Source organism: Erpetoichthys calabaricus, chromosome 5 (genome assembly GCF_900747795.2).
Source record: "Erpetoichthys calabaricus chromosome 5, fErpCal1.3, whole genome shotgun sequence".
Lineage (NCBI taxonomy): Eukaryota > Metazoa > Chordata > Cladistia > Polypteriformes > Polypteridae > Erpetoichthys > Erpetoichthys calabaricus.
In genome coordinates, this window is record NC_041398.2 from 87,061,010 (window position 1) to 87,082,951 (window position 21,942).

The window sequence follows — 21,942 nt, forward strand, 5'->3', positions numbered from 1 at the left end:
TTGCCTGTAGCGCTGACATCCGAGGTTCGATTCCCGTAAGGGAGTGAAGTGAGTGGCTGGTTACCTACCAGGTAACGCTTATGGTTGGCCAGCAAGTGAGGTAACATCAGCCACGGTGCCTTCAGTTGTGAGAAGCAGATCATAGAATGGTTGAAAATAGTTTACTGTCAAATAATGCAAAGAGTATGCAACACGTCTTTCCCCCTTATTCTTGGCTCATCAGGCGTACACACTCACTGCACTTGCTTACGGTAATCGAACCTCATACGTCAGCGCTAGAGGGGCTTAGGAGCAGTGAAGTATTGCTTTTAAATTTTAATTAAGAAGAAAAGAAAACCTCAGAGGTTCGATTCCCGTAAGGGAGTGAAGTGAGTGGCTGGTTACCTACCAGGTAACGCTTATGGTTGGCCAGCAAGTGAGGTAACATCAGCCACGGTGCCTTCAGTTGTGAGAAGCAGATCATAGAATGATTGAAAATAGTTTACTGTCAAATAATGCAAAGAGTACGCGACACGTCTTTCCCCCTTATTCTTGGCTCATCAGGCGTACACACTCACTGCACTCGCTTACGGTAATCGAACCTCGGACGTCAGCGCTAGAGGGGCTTCGCAGCGGTGAAGTATTGCTTTTAAATTTTAATTAAGAAGAAAAGAAAACCTTTTTAAATTAAGTCTTAAAAAGAGGTGTAAAGATATTGACAATAAGCTACGCAAACCCACCAAGAAATGCAATCGTTTAAATCAAGGCGCGAGTCGAAAAACACCATCCCATAATATTAGTTAACAATTAACATATTTCTATATAATATGTTGCGCTTATTTATCTGGTGTACCGACATTTTTGCGCGTTTATCGTCTGAAATCTAACGTGGTTTGTGCCCTTCAGAATGAAAACAGTTTGCATTTACCTTTTTAGTAAAAGGTGAGCTTTTAAGCCTGAGAAATCACCGCGTAAATGCACACGTTTAATTGCACATGTGTTAATATGTATGCTTACACAGTATTAAAAGACAGTGAACAACGTCATTTACCTTTGTTCCCGCGTTTGATAAAAGGCGAGCTTTTAAGCCTGACAAATCACCCCGTAAATGCACACGTTTAATTGCACGTGTTAATATGTATGCTTACACAGTATTAAAAGACACTCAAAAATTAACGTCATTTACCTTCGTTCCCGCGTTTGACTCGTGCTGTAAATCTCTTCCTTGTTTTTAGTTCACGTGATTACGTAGGAGGCGTGATGACGCGATATGTGACTCTGCCTCCTCCATTAGAGTATATGGACAAAAAACATGTTCCAGTTATGACCATTACGCGTAGAATTTCGAAATGAAACCTGCCTAACTTTTGTAAGTAAGCTGTAAGGAATGAGCCTGCCAAATTTCAGCCTTCCACCTACACGGGAAGTTCGAGAATTAGTGATGAGTCAGTCAGTCAGTCAGTCAGTGAGTCAGTGAGGGCTTTGCCTTTTATTAGTATAGATACATGTAGAGCTGTATCATGAAACTGGCATGCAGGCACAGAGCAACCTGCCTTGCAGTTAGACAAATGAGTCTGCAATAAAAAAATTTTGTTGTTTAACCCTTAACTGCTCACGCTGGTGTATTTTGTACACCAATCTTAGTTATTTTGTCCAATGTCCTTTTACTTGAACCTGCTGACAGCATCCGCCATCTGTCCTCAGCTCTATTCATTACAAATACGGTGTCGCAATGGTTTCCCTCCAGAGTGCCCCCAGCTGGTTTTATGAGTGGATGCACAGTTGCAAGTTCCATATATGCATTTGGTACACCACGCGGGTACTTACATATGTATGACAACAATGAGATGTTCTCTTGCAATGACTTTGTTTGTAAAGAGCATTCGACAATTGAAGTGAAATGTGATACTGTACATGTGCAAATCGTGAGGTGGATGAAAGTATGAACAGTGACGAATGAACAATGGAGAAGTGGTTCAGGTTTATTTTCAGATAGAACTAGACTGTGTCACACTATTCAGTAATATGGTGTTAAATTACATTAAAACATGTACAATTTAAAGTTATTGTAATATTTTATATTACACCCTCACAGTGTGCATATAAATAGCCATTTTAACACTGGTGCTTAAAGTACACCGTCCAAGTACTTAGGAGATGAGAAATGGTGTGAGTATTTAAGGGTTAATCCTTTTCTGCAAAGTCACTTTTGATAATCACAGCCACGGGGTGTTGGATGTATAATTTATATTTTATAAGCAAACTCTTTCAAAATGATTAAAATCTTATGTATACTATAGTCAGAATATACACCGGAGCACTTTCTTTTATTTCTGTGGGTGTCACAGAAATGTGAGGACGCCAGGGGGTATACAACACCTGATGTTTCAAGAGTGTGGTATAAAGGTCAGCGTTACGCACTTGGTAATTATCAAAGATTGCAGATTTTCCTTCAGAACTACATAAGTGCATTTCATTGTTTTGTTTAGATCTTCAAATTGCCACCTTCTTATTTCGAACTTCTTACTACATCTTTGCTTTGTGATTTGCCTTAGGGGGAAGATTAAATTGATTTTATCATTTTAGACCTAGCTAGTCAAGCAGCTACACCTCATCATTTGGTCCCTTACTGTTAAATCTGCCTTTTCCCATTTATGTAAAGGATATTAAGTGTAAACACAGTGGTATTATAGCTGATCAACAAAGGTTTACTATGTGTATTCAATAAAAGTTTTCTATTTACCACCTTAATGGAAAATATATAACTGAGCATTTTTGCATTAAATTCTCAATATATATATATTTTATGTATACTGGAAAGGCATTTTATTTAAAAGTCAATTTATTACCTTTTCTGTATCGGTATGTGCAGTACGTTTATATTTACTCAGTTCAAGAAGGTAAAAACTAGAAAAATATAACTAAACATGTTTAAATATCAGTCATTACAAGAATGAAAGTTTTGTGGTATTGTTTAATATACAGGGTCTAGTGTAGACTAGGAAACTATTGGAATTTTTGAGAAAAAAAATGAAAGGTTAAGGAAGATAGTAGTACAGTAATCCCTCCTCCATCGCGGGGGTTGCGTTCCAGAGCCACCCGCGAAATAAGAAAATCCGTGAAGTAGAAACCATATGTTTATATGGTTATTTTTATATTGTCATGCTTGGGTCACAGATTTGCGCAGAAACACAGGAGGTTGTAGAGAGACAGGAACGTTATTCAAACACTGCAAACAAACATTTGTCTCTTTTTCAAAAGTTTAAACTGTGCTCCATGACAAGACAGAGATGACAGTTCTGTCTCACAATTAAAAGAATGCAAACATATCTTCCTCTTCAAAGGAAACAGAGAGGAAAGCAAACAAATCAATAGGGCTGTTTGTTTTTAAGTATGCGAAGCACCGCCGGTACAAAGCTGTTGAAGGCGGCAGCTCACACCCCCTCCGTCAGGAGCAGGGAGAGAGAGAGAGACAGAGAAAAACAAACTGAAAAATCAATACGTGCCCTTTGAGCTTTTAAGTATGCGAAACACCGTGCAGCATGGCGCTTCAGGAAGCAGCTGCACACAGAAGGTAGCAACGTGAAGATAATCTTTCAGCATTTTTAGACGAGCGTCCGTATCGTCTAGGTGTGCGAACAGCCCCCCTGCTCACACCCCCTACGTCAGGATCAGAGAAAGTCAGCGCAAGAGAGAGAAGAAAAGTAAGTTGGGTAGCTTCTCAGCCATCTGCCAATAGCGTCCCTTGTATGAAATCAACTGGGCAAACCAACTGAGGAAGCATGTACCAGAAATTAAAAGACCCATTGTCCTCAGAAATCCGCGAACCAGCAAAAAAATCTGCGATATATATTTAAATATGCTTACATATAAAATCCGCGATAGAGTGAAGCCGCGAAAGGCGAAGCGAGATATAGCGAGGGATCATTGTAATATAGAAGTCTCTCTGTACACTAACATTATTGTATGATTAAAAAAAAACTCCAAATACAAAAATCACCTTCAGGTAATGTCCTTATTCACATATGGCAGAGTTTGTGCATAACATGAAGTCTTCTCTATTTTTGTTCTTTAGCCATGTCGCTTCAAGGTATTGACCAACAAAATGACAAAGCAGTTACTCTTCTAGGATCAATGCTGTTTACCAGACAAGTATCAGGTGCCAGGTAAGAATGGAAAAATGAAATTTGAAATTAAACATATGCAAAAAAGCAATTATTATGATTTGTAACTGTGCATTTTTTGTGTTCCATATGAATATATAAAAGCAAAAATCAGTGTTTTTGTAATGCTAATGATCCACTGATAGCTCACAGATGTCATGCGGAAGTTTAAATGATGTGAAAGAAAGGTGAAATAAGATGACATCATGGCAGCAGTTGTTTGCCCATCCCATTGAAGTTTAAGCCTATGTCATCACATTCCACAACTTTTCCAGTGTTTTTCAGTCGTATCCTTTATTTACATATTCTTAGCGATTTCAGAGGCAAATACTCCTGTGCTCCTGTGAAGCCTGTTGCATAATGTAACATACCCAGCGACTGAGACCAACTAGTCTCAGACTTGATATGATAAAATCAAGTAGTTTGACATTGTCTTTGGTCAGAGGGGCAGACTGCGTGTTTCAGGAAAACTGACAACCAGTCAGTGCTCATCCAGAACTACAACGCAAGGGGTGTAGCTACCAGGAACAAAGAACACGTGTTTTGAACTTCACAAATAGAAGAAAAGCTTTTTTTGTCTGATATCTTGTGTTTTACATACTAAAACAAAATAGAAAAAAGGGGCAGAGACTGCAGCTAAACTCGTTAAGACAATGAATCCTTCGTACCGCACTGGCTTTGTCAGGTAGCATGGGGGCTGGAAACCTCTCAAACAGAGAGAAGCTCATCTGTGTGATGTCTTATATTTTACATAGCATAACTGTATGGAAAGAAGAAATAAAGGGCTGAGATTGTTGATGAACTCTTCACAGCTATTAACCTTTCAAACAGCTGTGACTTTATTAGGCAGCCCGCTATTGGTTGTGAGAAAAAGAGGCAAGCAAGACTCTAAGTCACTAGTGCCATTTTTCAGTCATGTAAACTGCTGTTGGCAAATCCCCACAACAAAATATCACGCAATGTGACATCAGCTTTAGAAAAGCCAACTCAAAATTGCCAAATATGTTTGAATTCACAAATTAAAAACAAAAAAAGAAACCAATAATATATGGAGTAGTATTACTGCAAAGAAAATAAATCATGTACAGTATTGTGTAGTATTGTTTACTGTATTGGTTTGAATCTCATTTTTAGGTTGCACAATATCAGCTAACATAAATGGTAGACGATAACATAAAATGTGCCACTCTGTGTCTTTTTTAAGTATGCATTTTTTTTTTTTCACGATGGCTGATATTTTAATCTTGACCTTCGGGGACAGTCCCAATTTCAATGTATGTAATGAAAATTAATACAAATGATTGCTTATCTCAATGCCAATTTTATATTTTAGGGTGGTTCCACTTGGGAATGAACAAACAGTAAGTGGTCACGTATTCAAAGGCTTCATGTCCCATGCCACTGAATATCCTTGTCCTTACCTAAATGCTGCTGCTGCCATTGGAATCACAAAACAAGATGTAGATCTTTGTATTAAAAGGCTGGACAAGTGTCTTAAGAATATCAAGAAAGGTCAAACTGACCAAAGTGAAAAGCTAGAAACTGAATCAGAAAATCCTGCTGTCATTTCTGAGGACACACTAAATGAGATGGCTGAATCTTTTAATGAGGAAATGAGCATTGGACTAAAAAGGGTTGTAAGTGTATTGAGTTTTCCATATTTAAATTCATTTGGAGGTGATGAAAGGAAACCAAAGTCTGTAATAAAATACCTGAATAGAATATCAAGTGGATTGATGATGTCCATTATATTCATAGTCTAGACAGTGATTAGAATCTCTCTATAGATTAGCTAATAAAGATTATTAAATAATTTTCAACATGCATAAATACTAAGTGCCTATGCAACATATATTGTGAAGTAACCACAGAAAACCGATTGGACTATTTAAGCTAAATGTTGGTTTGAGTTATTTCTACACACTAATTGTATATCCAGATCATTAACTCCTGCTTTACTTCCTCTTTCCTCTTTTTTTGTGCTAACAGTTGTGGGTCTCTGAAGGAATTGGTTTATTTAAATAAGAAGTGACATTTGAACTGTACAATTTACACAGTATGTCTGTGATTAACTGACAAATTAGTAAAACAGTGATTTAATTCCCTTTTGAAACCATGTACTGTTTTTTTTTCTTATGAAAATTCAGAATAAGCTGCTTCTTCTAAAGTCTGGCACTGAGCTCCTCTCTGCTTGTAAAAAATATCAGGTGATGTCCTGCTTTTCTTAGGTACTTAATCAGCTGTGGAGGATTGCTAAGCTTTGCGAATTTTAGAATTTCTGATTCTGTTTAAAATGTGTCAACTTTATAGATATCTCCATAAAACCTGATTTCATTTCAGTTTTTAAAATATAGCTTGCCTTTAAGCTTATACACCACTATATGCTCAGCTTCTTAAATGGCATTAAAACGTCTTCCCTCAAAGGATATAAAAAAGATTACAGCACAAAACCCAGTGCAATAAAAATGCATCAAGTAAAATCTACACAAATGAAAAGTAATTTTAACTCATTATTTTAAGGCAGTTTATAAATTTCCTACAAAATGTAAGATGTTTAAATCACATTAATACAAATAAAGTTATGTGAAAATGTTTTAGGAATAATTTAGATAGATAGATAGATAGATAGATAGATAGATAGATAGATAGATAGATAGATAGATAGATAGATAGATAGATAGATAGATAGATACTTTATTAATCCCAAGGGGAAATTCTAATTCTAAAAATTTACAGTCTTTACATTGTAAATGCTGAATAAAACATCATGCTGTTGCTTCTGCTAAGATTCAGTTGTCTCCGCTTCAAATGTACATCTAGCATTAGTCACACTACATAACAACAATCGACCTAATCCATTTCAGAATTGCAGGAAGTGAAGCCAGTCTAGGCAGCTTTGGATCCAAGGCAGGAAACTGTGCATTGCAGAGGCCAATTTAGAGTATCTGGTAAATCTGCTAAATGTATCATTAGAAATGTGGGCAGAAAACCCATACAGCCATGAGGAGAACATACAAACTTCACATGATGAACCACAAATGAATGAGATTTGGTTCAGGGATACTTCAGTAGATCCATGATACAGTGGCACTAATCAATGTTCCACTGTGCTTCCAGCAGTGACACTAGATTTCTTAAAGACAAAAACAGAGATTATGTAACAAGAATACACTTTTAATGACAAATTGATTCAATAATCAATGTAACTGTAATGTGATTGGTGCACATGCACAGAATAGCAGTAAGCTCAAATAAGCATGTTCTGGTTTATAAATCCTGTTAATTAATTAAACTATTATTCATTACATGGCAGTAAACAACATTCACTTTTCATGTAGTTTTTGAAATCTGCTTTCATAGTGCTTTTTCCACTTCCAGAAACACAGTAATATTGTTTATGAAGCACATACTGTACATTTTACCTGGGTAAAAATGCACAGGTGGTAAATTCTCCTGAGTATGACAACACAGAAGAAATAACAGATTATTCTGAAAATGTAATTTGCCACATAAGCAATTTGCTGCTTGGATGTTGTGAATATAGCTTCAGCAAAAAACCAAGCACTCTTTATTTTATTTCTGAACTTTCTGAGAGTGTTTTTCTTTTCTGCATTAATAGGTAGAATAAAACAGGACAGTGAGATAGTAGTCTTTTTATTCTATTTATCTAACAGTGAGGTATAGTATTATTTATATCTATAACTATGATAAGGATTCTTACTACAGTATGTGTAATGTTATCACAGAGCACCATTTACAAAACCTTCCACACATTTTAATGATCATGTTTCAGTAATAACCTTGCCATTTCCTTTCAGTTGTGTGGTGATTCTACTGTTATCATTATTGAAAATTCTGAAATTCAGAAATTGACATATTTGCTTCTCTTGAAGTTCATAATGTGATAGTTTCAGAACTGTCTACATTTCATGAGCATTGATTTTTTTCTCACTGCTTTTTTTCTTGACAGTTCACATTTCACAGCCATTCAGTATATTGCTACTAGGAAATTAGATTTATTATGCATATTTTGTTGATGATGCAATATCTCTTGGTTATATTAGTCTATCCAGGTTTCTTGTGTTTTATTTTTCCATATTTCATGATTGCAGTCTCCTACATGTATTATTTTTAATTTAGGCAATTTTTTTCTCTTTGAAGTAAAGATTTTCTGTGGATTTATTTATTCATTGTTTATTTTTTTGAAGTTTGGGATGTTAGAGGCGCTTTCTATGTAATAATTGCTCCTTATGGTCTTTTGACTGATGTTGATACTTTTATTGTTATGTTTTTATTTTATTGCACCTCCATTTTGTTTTGCCATGAGCGCCATTTAGCATTACAGTTGCCACAAAGCTCTCTGGAGTGACGTGTTAATAAGCTGATGCTGCATACTTCATAGCATTTGAATTTGCAGATATAATAAGAAAAGCTGCATGCATTTTGATGTAGTTTATGGTTACATATCTGTACCATATAATTTCTTTACTGTTAGTTTGGCTTAGCATTTTCATTTTGACAGATTTTGTGTTCACAGTTTTAACTTAGTTTTAGTTAACTTCATTTTAGTTTAGTTCCCATGTTTTAAGGAATGGGGATCGCCTGGATTGTGGCGACTACAGGAATATAACACTGCTCTCTGTGCCACATAGGGCCCTCGCTATGGTCATCCTCAATAGGATTCGTGATCACATACTCACCTACCAATAAACAGAGCAGTCTGGTTTTACACCGAAGAAGTCAGCTATTGACGCATCCTAGCACAGAGTGTTCTCATCGAGCACAAACGTGAATATTGGCAGAGTTTCTTTGCAGCCTTGGTCGATTTCCATAAAGTATTCGACTCAGTTGATCGAGCTGCCCTGTGGGACATCCTGAAACTTCGCAGGATCTCCCCAAAGTTGCTGGATATCATGGCCATACACTGGTACTGTGAGTGCTGTGCAGAGTGGAAGCAGAACCTCTGTGTGTTTCCCAAGGGGTGTGTTCTTGCTCCGACTCTCTTCAATGTGTTGGGCAACGTCATGGAGTCCAGCGGCTGTGGAACATCTGTTGGTGAAGAAAGATTCACTGATTTCGACTTTGCAATGAATCTTCAGTGAGTCAGTGGAGGCTCTGATCGGGGCTCTCAAGATACTGAGTGAGGAATCTGTCTGGGCTTGCGAATGTCCTGGATAAAAACCAAGATCCAGGCCTTTAATGACCTCTTGGGCACAGCCATCAGCAGCGTGTCTGTCTGCGGAGAGTGTCAACTTTGTCGAGAGGTTTACTTGCCTCGGCAGTGACATACTGTACATGTCTCTGGTGACTCTTCCTATGAAGTCAGTAGACAGATTGGGAGAGCATGGGGGTCATGATGTCGCTGGAAAGGGGTGTGTGGCACTCCCAATATCTGTGCAAAAGGACGAAGGTCCAAGTGTGTAGAGTTCTGGTGCTTCCTGTTTTGCTATATGAATGTGAGACATGGGTGCTGTCCAGTGACCTGAGACAAACACTGGACACCTTTGGTACTGTGTCTCTTTGGAGAATCCTTGGGTACCACTGGTTTGACTATGTGTTGAATGGGCAGTTGCTCATGCATTACCTGCAATGTGAGGGAGCATCATTTACAGCACTATGGCCATGTGGCGTGATTCCCCATGGTTGATCCAGCTTGCAGGGTCCTCATTTTTGAGGACGTAAGTGACTGGACTAGGACAAGGGGACCCCACATAACACCTGGCTGAGGCAGATAGATGGTCATTTCCAGAGTGTGGGACTGGACCTCATGTCTGTCTTGGGGGTTGCCAAACAGGATCCTGAGCTGTTTTGTTGTGTGCTGTGTGTGGTAGAACACTGTACCAACCTGACCTGACCTGACAGTTTTCACCCCTGCAAAATTTACAGTTTAGCAGTTCATCTCCTGACTCCTTACTTTTATTTTTGAACTGCTCATCTCCTTTCACTGACAACACAATTATAGATATTAGAGATTCTACTTGTTTATTATGCATCTTGACTTGGTCAATTAAGTCAATTCATATAAAGTTGCTAACTATTAATTTGAACAGCTGGCTTTCTTATTTTCCCTTAATCCCGTCTCTGCAACACTTTCAGCAATTTTGATGATCATTGATTGTGTGACTCTATCAAATTGTATTGCACTTTCTTTGTCCTACAACCCATTTACATTTACAATATATATGGAATAAATGTTTGGCAGGTAAGGTGTTTAGATAAAGCCATAGCAAACTTGCTTTACAATTTGAAATTTTTTTGATTACCTATACTCTGTTCTGGCTGTAACTTCTTGCTTATACTGTATGAAAGATTTCTGAATTATATTGGCATGTTACAACTTTTAAAAAATATTGAAAAATATCTGTATTGTAGTTAATAATATTAATGTTTATTTTGTAAAATACTACATTTTACATTCTCAGTGTTTGTTTTGAAATCTGCTGATAATGTATATATTTTTTTTTAATTGAAGCATGTGCAGGCTACTGCTGACAAAGCAAGTGTTTGATGCTGAATTGTTACATTTCATATGCAGTGAGGCTGTGTTTATTGCTTATGTCTGCCTTAAAGCAGCAGATGTTCAATTCATGGCTCATGCCTAAAGGACTTTCACAGGTTAAAGAAGTATCATTTTTATTGCACACAAATGTGTTATTATTTATTGTATTGTAAGTATTATTCAACTAAATTGTAAGTCTGTGTTTAGTATAAATCCTTTGAATCTGCAAGGTGCAAATGCTCATTTTCAGAATGCAAATGAGATAGAGACAGAACTGCTTATCAAACACTTTGTATGCTGTAACCGGAGAGGGCATAATGTGCATTTAGATTTACAATAAAGACTCCAGTACTATATTCCTCTCACATTCTTAAAGTCACGATAATTAGATTGATCGGCAACACTAAATTGGTTCAACATAACTGAAGTTGGGTGTGTGTTTGAGTGCAGACTGTCATGCCATCCAGCCTTGGCACAATTTAAGACGCCTGACAGATCTGCCCACCTCTGCATGTGTGTGCACCAAGGTCAGCCAGCACCTCAATCAACCACGGAGCATAACGCACCTGCTCACATTTGTGCCCAATTGGAGCCTACACTTTTTGGGGTGCAAATTATTTAATTAAAATTTGTACAGTGCCATGGACCACTTATCACAGGGCTGGACCTCAAAATTCTTAACAGGCTGAATTCACTAGGAAGCAATGACAGTTGCTTAGAAATTGAACAAGTTGTTTCCTTCCTAATGTCACTGAAATTATGTCAAATGCATCTCAAGACCCCGGCAGTTATTATTTTTTCCTACAGTGATGAAAAATATCAAAATCTCCTGTTACTAAGAAAACTGCTGGCTAATTTGATACAGCTGATTGAAACACACCTCCGCAAGCTCAAGGTAAATTTCTTACACTAGTTTCCAGAGAAAATATTTAGTCTTCTGCAAGATAAGAGATGGGTGAGAAATCCATTTGAATTAGAAATAGCAAACTCCGTGATCAACTTAAACCTTACACCAGGAGAAAAGTCAGAACTGCTGTTGCTTTATATGGTTTAGCCAGGTTTATTCCTGTGGTATAAGATGACTGCTTGTTTGCAACTAATTTTGTATATTATGTTAATTCTGTTTTTAGTTTTGGTTTGTCTTTATATGTGTGTAATTTTATAATTTTCTTTACTTTTATGTTTCTGTGTAATGTTGTTTGTGTTCTGCCCTGTTTCCTGTATGTAGAGCCTACAGAGATAGGTCACCTAATTATACTGTTGGGGTTCTTCTGCTCCATAGTACTTAAGACAAAACTTGTGAGTGTTCATCGGTTTAAGCATAGTTAGTACCGTGGTTTCTTTTGACTCTCACTTTGTTTTTGTTGCCGTTTGGCTTACCTGATGTTGACACCTGCTGTTATATTAAAGAACAGTCTTTTGATTCTGATTTGAATTTAGTTGGTTTAGTGTTTTTGGCTTTTAGTGAAAACTCAATTTTTGCTTATTTTTAACACTGCCTTGTATTATAGTTAACGAAAACTAAAATCAAAACTGAAACTATTATTAAAAAAAACATTTTCGTAAACTGAAATAAAATAATTAACAAAACCGAAATGAACAACTAAAACTAAACAAATCTATTAAAGTAGCTGGAAAGGTTAACTGAAATAAAATAATAATTTACTAAAATATTTTTAGTTTTCATTTTTGAATGAATATTCTTGCCGTTAGTCTTTAACCCTTGTAAGTTTTCTCTAAAACAGAAAGTCATCCACCATGAGCCGCCCACATATATTCATTCAGTGAACAGCGGCTGGTGATGGAGGGCGGCTGTTCACACAGCATTTGTAGTGACAGAGCAAGCTGAGTGCGGGTGCGTGAAGCGTGAGAAATAGAAAGCAATTTGCGTGCCACCTTTCTTTGTGCTTGTTGTGCAAGATGTAATTCAAATAGCTGAAATCAGAATGTGTTCGTCAACAAAACATTTACCATATGGAGAGAAAAATCATGAGTGAGTTACGTTTCAGTTTATTTCTCAGGTGTCTGCTTTTTGTTGACAGCAATTCACCTGCCACTTTGCACAGGAGAAATCGTTTTTACTTTGTCATATACGAAGTATAGAGAAAGTATAGTAATCATGAAAAATTCGACCTCAATATTTTGATGAATCTTGACGTTATAGACTAACCAGTGTCCAACAATACTGTTTTTTGGAATTGTGTGTGTACGCGTGCGTGTGTGTCTGTGTGTAAACACGATAACTCAAAAACGCAACTAGATAGATGGATCAAATTCGGCATGTGGTTGTTACACCACAATTATAGATCTGTATTAACTTTTGGGCCAAATCCATCACCTGGAAGTGGTACTTTACCTGAACACCTACTCGATTTTTTTTTTTTTTTTATACAGCTGCAGAGTCCAATTTATTCAACTCGACTTTTATAATAATTGTTCAATATATGATTAATTTGATTTGTTGTTGATGGTTCCTTAATGTACATAATATAAAATTATGTCATTGTCTTGTGGTTTACTCCTCAAATATCCATCCCCGTATCTGAGTATACAAGAAAGTCGAGGGGAGAGCACTCCCCGTTTTTGAAAATAAAACTGCACTGATCGAGAGACTGACTAGGCCATCATACAAGATCAGCATATTGTTGCTGACCAATCACTTTTGCTTTAAAAACTTTGTTTAACAACGAAGCTATACAAAGGTAGAGAGTCTAACAAGTGATGAAAAACTAAACATACTAATGGGTTCTTGTATTTATTCCATATTTATTAATTTACCTTTTTTAGTTCATATTCACATCTTAAAATACCTGATGTTGTGAAAGTAATCCATTAGCAGAATTATATTTTAAAATATTTGTCTCCCTTTTTTCAATGTTTTTCTCTCTCTCTCAAAATAGATAGATGAAATATCATATTCTTTTTGTTCTTAACATCAGCCATATCATACATATTGCATACCAGGGATTTTTCCTGCCTTGCATCCAAACCTGCTGTGGTAGGCTCCAGATTTCCTGCAATCCTACTCTGGATAAACAGGTTTAGATAATGTATATGTTGTTCTTAATCTCAGATGCTGTCTCTGTTGTTTTATGCCTGTCCGTACTCCTATTACCTGCTCTTGCTCTGCTCATTATGGGTTTACTGACCCTTATGGTGGTCTATTCAAGACTCACTGCCCCTAACCTTGATACTACATGCTTGATGTTCTTTGTTTCCCTCAATACAGCTAGGTGGGGTCTGCACACTCATTCAAGTCTAAGAGCCCTGCTCTTCCTAAGCCCCTGTGATTTTCATGAGAAAATATTTTAAAAATTATAAAACTGTAAAATTCTTCATATTCAGTGTCTAGTTTTGATTATGCTTGTTTTTATCAGACAAAAACAAAACCAGATAGTAAACCAGGCAGTGTAGTAAGCTTCCACTAACATTAAACTCAATCTGTTAAGTGTACAGTTCTGTCTGATTGTGACGCAAAGCTAACTCCGTAGGTACTCCATACCATAATTACTAAAACTAAAACTGAAACTAATATATATAAAAATAAAATAGAAATGTGTTTATGAAATAAAAACTTAAACTAAAACTAAAAATACACGATGAAGGAAAACTAAAACTAAACTGAATTTCCAAATAAGGTCAGAAAAAATATAGAAATAAAAACTAATATAAAAAGGCAAAACTACTGTATAATAACCTTGCTGCCTTGTTTCTGATTCTATTTTTTCAATAAATCATTTAAATGTAAAGATTGTGCTTTGTATAGTGTTGATTCAAAGCTTTCATTGTTTTTCTCTTTCTTCATTTTTGTAAACATTTATGAGATTGCTTTAAGGGACTTTGGCCCCATTTTGTTCCTAGTATACCTAAAATCCTGCTTGTTGAGTTTTGGAGTGAGGCCAATTTTGAGGTCAGACTCCTCTGTTCGGAGGTCTACTCACCCATTTTGTGCTTCATTGTGGCAGAACACTGTTGACTTCCTACAGCATGTTAAGGACACTTCACAAGACTAAGGTGTGTAGACATTCTGGATGAAGCTGTCCAGCAAGTACTCAGTGCTGAGTAAGAACATACGTGAAGCTGGATTATCCATTTTAATAAAGATGAAGATGGTCCACATGTATCAATTAAATAAAGAGCCTGATATGTGCTTTGCCCTTCTTTGCAGCTTTGAAAACTTTGTAGTAGACCAAACCATTAAATGTTTATTTTTGTGATGTAGAATGCAATAACAATAACTCATCTTACTGTAAATTAGTTTTGGACTGTTTTGAATATAAAATTATTTTACTTTATATTATTTTTTATTTTTGATGTTATTATTAGGGCAGCACGGTGGTGCAGTGGTAGCGCTACTGCCTCGCAGTAAGGAGACCTGGGTTCACTTCCCGGGTCCTCCCTGCGTGAAGTTTGCATGTTCTCTCTGTGTTTGCATGGGTTGTTCTCTCTGTGTCTGCGTGGGTTTCCTCTGGATGCTCCAGTTTCCTCCCACAGTCCAAAGACATGCAGATTAGTTGCATTGGCAATCCTAAATTGTCCCTAGTGTGTGCTTGGTGTGTGGGTGTGTGTACCCTGCGGTGGGCTGGTGCCCTGCCCGGGGTTTGTTTCCTGCCTTGCGCCCTGTGTTGGCTGGGATTGGCTCCAGCAGACCCCCGTGACTCAATAGTTAGGATATAGCGGGTTAGATAATGGATGGATGTTATTATTAGTAGTACAAGTAGTTCAGCAATCTATTTTGAAACCCTGCATAATCCACTTTGGAGTCGAAGCATCCAGAGCACAAGTAGTAGCAGTGATGATGATGATGATTAGTAGTAATTGTATGATTGTTGCATGATTATGTTAGTACATCTATAATTATGTTATAGCCAGTGTTTCATTCCTGGCTCTAGTATATTTTATGATTTTATTGTTCCTTATGTACGCTTTAATATTCAATGCTTCTAAAATGTCTTCCCTTTGTACAGTACTATAAGTAATTTTATGCTTTTCCTGGTAAGGAATTCTACTTTAGACTTTGGTTTCTGTGTTTTGGATTTTTAGGATCAATCGGCTTTCCTTGGAATACTCAAGAAATAAACCAGTAAGATTATTACATTTATTTATTTAATTTAAGTTAATATAACTGAAAATAGATAGATAGATAGATAGATAGATAGATACTTTATTAATCCCAATGGGAAATTCACAATCTTATAGTCATATTTGCTGGTATTCCTTTGCTTTTTCTAGTTACACTGACATTGTTCTCTTAGATGCCACAGTAACACAATTAACCCATTTTGAAACCATTACATTATTTTCTTTTAACAGAAGCATGATCAGCCTCTGGAATTGTCTTTACTTGCCTATCCTAAGTGAATCTAATTTAAAAGTAACACTTTTTTAATACTCCAAGCATACTATACCCATTTTCACTATACACTGTTTAGTTGACTTAGCTTAAAATAAACAAGTTTTATTTATGTGACTCTCCTATATTTGCATAAAGATCCACCCCATTGGTGCAATATGGCCCTAGACATCCGCACACATTTGTACAATTGAGAAGAAAGTTGAAGACTTTTAGTACATGAATTTTTTCTGAATTCTTTGTGTTATGTGTGGAAGCTGATTTATTTTTTCTTTTTCTTATATTGGAAAATTTGTTGACCAAGTTACTTCACAAAAGTATATTTTCTTTGCTTCCTGTACATCTGAATAATTAATTAAAAGTGAAATCACTCAAAATAAATGAAAAAAATATTTAAGATGGTTGTGTGTAAATTGGTTTGCTAGCAGGATAATTCAAATGACACAATAAAATGTAGTTTGTTATAGTAAACTAATAAGGTGATGTTATTAAATTATGATTACATTGCTTGGGCTAATAGAAATATATTCATTTTAATAATTTAAAGTCAAGACCAGTATGTAAAAATGTTTGGATTTTGTTCTGTCAACAATTATATTTATGCCGATGTAAAGCTGTCTGTCCCCAGGTCTCCCAACTGCGAGGCAGCAGCGCTACCCACTGCGCCACTGTGCCGCCTTGAATGGAAATCTGTGGCATAATTTATATAAGTTCATTCAATGATTTATTTGAATGGGGAAAACCTTTTCTGTACCTTGTTTTTGGTCCTTTGAGTTTTTGATTAAATCATTCAAATAATAAGAACTCACCCATCCCTTTTCTCCTGGACAGGCTACAAAGCCTGTATCCTGAATTTAGGGCCATGGTGATTTGGATTTTAGACCTCACTGAAGCCTTGAGGGCCTACATTTTGTGATAAAGCCTTGTATTATTAGTTTTGATAGCCTTGCATTTCATACCAAATTTTCATAAGGGGGGCTATTCTTGTTATACATTTAATTAATTTGTTATATTTTCTGTATATTTATAAACAGAAAATAGACAGGTACATATTCTTATATTTTAGCTAGTGGTATTATTACCAGTTTGACTTTTGTTTTAGTAGTAGCAGTAATATAAGTATGGTTTATTAATGGCATCAGCATAAACACTGTTATGGTTAGTTTTATTATTATTGTTAATATTAGATTGATTATAATTAGTAGAAACCGAAGTAGTACCATTAACAATGTTATTAATGTTGACATACTGTACACAGGCGTGGCCATACTGCACAATATACTTGATGGAATTCTGTTTTTTAAGATCTGCCTTCATGCTAAAACTGATTAAACCCTCCCCAGTGCTTATGGTGAAAATACTAAGGCAAGATAATGTACAGGTGATGAAAGGAAATATTTTGCCTGCTATAGTAGTGTGGAGAAAAAAAATTGGTGATGTCTAGCATGATACATATTTTACAGATTGTCTTTAGTAGTACTTTTATTTTAATTTTGAATCCAGTTCATCAGATAAGATTTCTGAATGATGGTATTCCCACCTGAAATTCCAAAGCAGGAATGTACTAGCCAGGGCAGCTAGCCTGGGGTAATACAGGTAGTTAGGACTTGAACAGGTCAAAACTGGACAGGGCTGAAAGGGAGTTGTGATTCAGGGGGCATGTCAGGAGCTACAGAATGACAATAAGAGGAGGCTACAGGCCCTCTCTCTGCCATTTTCAATGCTGATGGGACCATCTTTCCCTTGGGTCCATATTCAGACAGGCCATGCTGCCTGCCATTCCATTCAAGAGCCATGCTGCCATTCCATTCAAGAGCCATGCTGAACCACAATGAAACAAATACTAAGCCAGAAAAGAGAACAATCAACTAATAAGGCAGACAGCCATACAGTAACCTATTATCAGGTTGTATTATTTTAACCAACACTCACATTTGTATTCTGCTTATATTTTGGGCATATTATCTATAATACATAAATAAATTCATAACTTTTTGTCCTTCTTGTTTTGGTACTTTACATAGTGCCTAAGGTCATAGAATGTTAAAGAAAGAGGGAAGTGTTGAGCTACAGTAGCACTAAACCCTGACAGTGTGGTAAGAGTATGGGATTTGGAACATTCTGTTCAGGCCTACATTATAAAGAGTGTAAAGAGAAATAGGATCACCCTAGAGAACAAGACGCTCTCTTTTACTTTCATTTACACCCCTATATTCAAAATGTACTACGCAAGATGAAATTTGGCAGGTACTACAGGACAACAGTAAAGGACCAGAAGATGAAACGTAAGCATTGACACAATTGAGGGCTGTGCATCAGAATACAATACAGCATATTAACCAGAAATTTGAGTTATAAATAATAGGTTAGAAGTCTGCAAGACTGCTGAATCAAATAATCATTTGTTAAAGGTTTTTCAATTTACAAATCCACATGTTTAGACCAGAATACACATACAGTCCTGGCTGCTAATGATGTCATGTAGTGCAGGTTCTGAGGCTGTGCCCCCTAACGATGAGCTGTCACATCATAGCTATAAATACTCAAAATAGCAACACCTAGTAAAAAAAACAACTTGGCATTGTGATTTTTTTTTAAACTTGATGATAAAGTAACAAGTCCAAAACTAAAACAAATGTGAAACAAAGTTCTTTGTGAATTAAGGCCCCAATAAACAAAATAGAAAACAAATAGAAAAATGCGTGTTAAACCCCAGAAAGATTCACAATGTGCTGACATTCTATGACATAGCGTCAACCCTGAATGCATCCATTGGGCTACCCAGGATAACAAAGAAGGAACTGACACAAAAAGGGTGAGCATGAGTAAACCTTAGTAGATTACCCAAGAGTGGGCCTCTGAGTCATACTCTTGCTAATGAACCAGAATGAAGATCTACAATGGAATGAACCCATGTTTTTTGTAATTAAAATTCAGTCTCTTCATCCACTTGAACAGAAGGTGGAGGAGCAGATTAATAAAATACAATAAAACCACAACCCTTTCTTGTTTATGGCGTTCAGAATTATTTGTTTATTTGTGTATTTAAAGAGCTTCTGTAAAAAGCCACATTTCTCTTCTCCCTGGGGACAAATGAAGATCTATCTATCTATCTATCTATCTATCTATCTATCTATCTATCTATCTATCTATCTATCTAAGCTGTTGTGTATTTTAAGTAAACTACTGAGTAAAACATTATGCCCTCAGTAATTTGGTAAAGCAAATGGACTCATGGACCCCAGTAGTACATTGATTACTGGTTTATGTCTCAGTGGTCATAATTATTAATAACAGCAGTAGTATTATCAGTATTGCTGATTTTTTGTCATAAATTAGTTTACTCCAATAGCCTTCGCATTTTCCCCAGTTGAAGTATACCTTCAGTAAAGGAAAGTGGTCACACAAAATAAACAGATTTGCATTATTACTATTTTGAACTGTCCTGGTACATTACATGCCAGACTCCTTTTCCAACTGAATCTGGTGATACCAAGCTACTTGGATGAGCTAGATTAAGTGAAAAGCACCTGAATAAATAAGAACACTTCCTTGGAGACCACAATCAAAAAGTTACAGGCATGTGTTGTAATAAATAAGAAAATAATCTAAAATGCTCAGCACTTAGAATTCTGTAGAAGTGAAACATTTCACTTTCTATTAGGAGAAATCTGCAGTAAACAATACGCACCACTGCCAGAAAAAATAAAATTTAGACATCTCAAATTGTTAAATATAATAAATAGTTTATATAATTTTAAATGTAGTTTAATGTTTCACATGACTGAACGTCTATTCAATTTTCAATGCATTTCAGGATACTTCAGATTTTCAGACACCTCACATTGACCACAAATGCATTTTAAAGTATCCCAAAGTAACTTACTGTAAAGGTTTTTATTTAACAGGAAAACATAATATTTATTTAATTTGTTCCAGTCATCATAGAAAAAGAGAAAATCATTTTTAGATCTGTTGATATGTATTTTGAGATATACCAATATGAACAAATGTATTTTGAGGTATACGGAAGCACATTTCACAAAATCAAATTGTCTTTTTAAAGAGATCTCAAAATGAGTTTCCTTAAATTTGAGATATTGTATCTTGAAATACATTTTAAGATAACTCAAATCAGGAGCAGAGCCATTGCCCAATATCAAGAACCGAATTTCATATGCAGTCTCTAAGAATACATTTTAAATATCAAATTTGAGGACATCTGGAATTTAGATTTAAAACTGCCCTTTCTCCAATACATGCTTATATGTAAATGGGTATATATGTTGCATTATGTTTCTCTGTTAATGTATTATGTTTTGTGCTTGGGGCATCTCATTTTTCTGATTATAATGTAAACCTCTGGGCTCATAAGTGAGAGTGCCTCTAATTAGATAAACTGAATTGAGTTGATTATAAATGTCTTGAAATACCTCGCAAACCATTTTGATATATCTGGAAGGCATATTAACATCTCAAAGGCATTTCAAGATATGTTAAAATCATTGTGCATTTCAAGATACAAAAATAAATATAAATAATTTTGTGTACGACATCTTAAAATGACAGGAAGTCTACTGGAAACACGAGAAACTTCACAGGAAGTTCTTTAAAGCTGTCCTGAAATGTGTTTCAGACACCGCCAAATTAATCAGACGGGCATTTCAAGACATCTTGAAATCTGTCTGAGATATATTAAAATGGTTTTAAGTTATATTACAATCAGTGCAAGATGGGACATGTATATATTTTTAAGATACAATAATTGCATTTAAAGATATCTTAAAATGAGTACTTAAGATATTTTTAAAGGTTAAACGGGCTTTCTTTCTACAGTCCACTCTTTATTCGGCGCTTCCCCAAGCTGTCTTTCATTTCGACTGAAGTTGCTGTCCGTGGTGCTGATTGGAGGATTTAACTCCAGATATGGAGTGGACCTACTAAAAAAAATTATGATGGCGTCTAAATCTGTCGGTTCAGGTACAAGATAACTGCGTCTTTTGAACATTATGATTAATTCAAGAATACGCAAATGCGCGCATTATTTAGGGGACTTGGTCCAAGTTTTCTTTCTCGTAATGGTGATTTGCACGTATAAATTCATTTAAGGACGCTAAAGGTGTCTCGATTGGCATTTCTAGTCAGAAAAGAAACGCTGATTAAGAGACACAAAAAAGCCAAGGTCACTGCCTAGACACCCTCTTTAGTAAGATCCCTTCAGAGTAACAAGGGGCAAGGCAAAGGCCGCTGGAGAAATACTGTTGAATCCCTCCGAGAAGAACGTTAAATAAATAATTCATCTGCCAAAAGGGCTGCAGTTAAAATGCTGATGTCAGGAGTTCAGTGCAGCATTTCATGGTGCAGCGAGTAAAGGATTGTTTTGCGCCAGGCGGTTTCGTTTGCACAGACGTGGACGCGCTGCCAAGCACAATGCTGCCGGCTGCCAGGCTGCTTCTATTCCTTTTTTTGCTCTACGTTGATCATCTGCCTGGAGTTTACCTGAAGAAAAATTTCCGATGTCCTTTCTCGTGCTCCTGCTCCAAAGAGTCTATCATTTGTGTCGGATCTTCCAGCGTCCCGCGGATCGTCCCAAATGACATCAATTCTCTGTGAGTACAGTGGCAGCACTCGCTAGTTCTGCGTGGCTAGACGAGCTTGCCAGACAAGATGATCCTCGAATCTTTGTTACCTTGCACCTTTCTATAGCACCATTAATGGTAGAGTAATATATTAATCTACTTATTGTGTGTGTGTTTGTGTTTGTAGTGGGGTGGGGGGCACATGCGCCGGGGTGAAGCAGGAAGTCAATTTACGGTGTTGGTTCAGGAGGCTGATAATCAGTCCGTTAGCTCAACCGCTTTACACGGCGGCGTGAAATGTCGAGTCCACGATCGGTCTTTATAGTTTTGGAATTATACAGTTATAACATTAACCCCCACCCAACACCA

General features: G+C 36.4%; 2 protein-coding genes across 3 annotated transcripts in view; both read left to right on the top strand.

Annotated features, from left to right (window-relative positions):
* The window catches only part of sepsecs (Sep (O-phosphoserine) tRNA:Sec (selenocysteine) tRNA synthase), a 55,096-nt gene extending 48,840 nt beyond the window's left edge, over positions 1-6,256 (top strand). For both annotated transcript variants that reach the window (XM_028801743.2, XM_051928634.1), the window contains exons 11-12: positions 4,055-4,145; positions 5,476-6,256. In XM_028801743.2, coding sequence (XP_028657576.2) covers positions 4,055-4,145; positions 5,476-5,905 — 521 coding nt within the window. In that variant the 3' untranslated portion in view covers positions 5,906-6,256. The remainder of the gene's footprint in view (positions 1-4,054; positions 4,146-5,475) is intronic.
* Positions 6,257-20,744: 14,488 nt separating this feature from the next.
* lgi2a (leucine-rich repeat LGI family, member 2a) overlaps positions 20,745-21,942 on the top strand; it is a 68,135-nt gene continuing 66,937 nt past the window's right edge. The window contains exon 1 of the mRNA XM_028802989.2: positions 20,745-21,603. Coding sequence (XP_028658822.2) covers positions 21,350-21,603 — 254 coding nt within the window. The 5' untranslated portion in view covers positions 20,745-21,349. The remainder of the gene's footprint in view (positions 21,604-21,942) is intronic.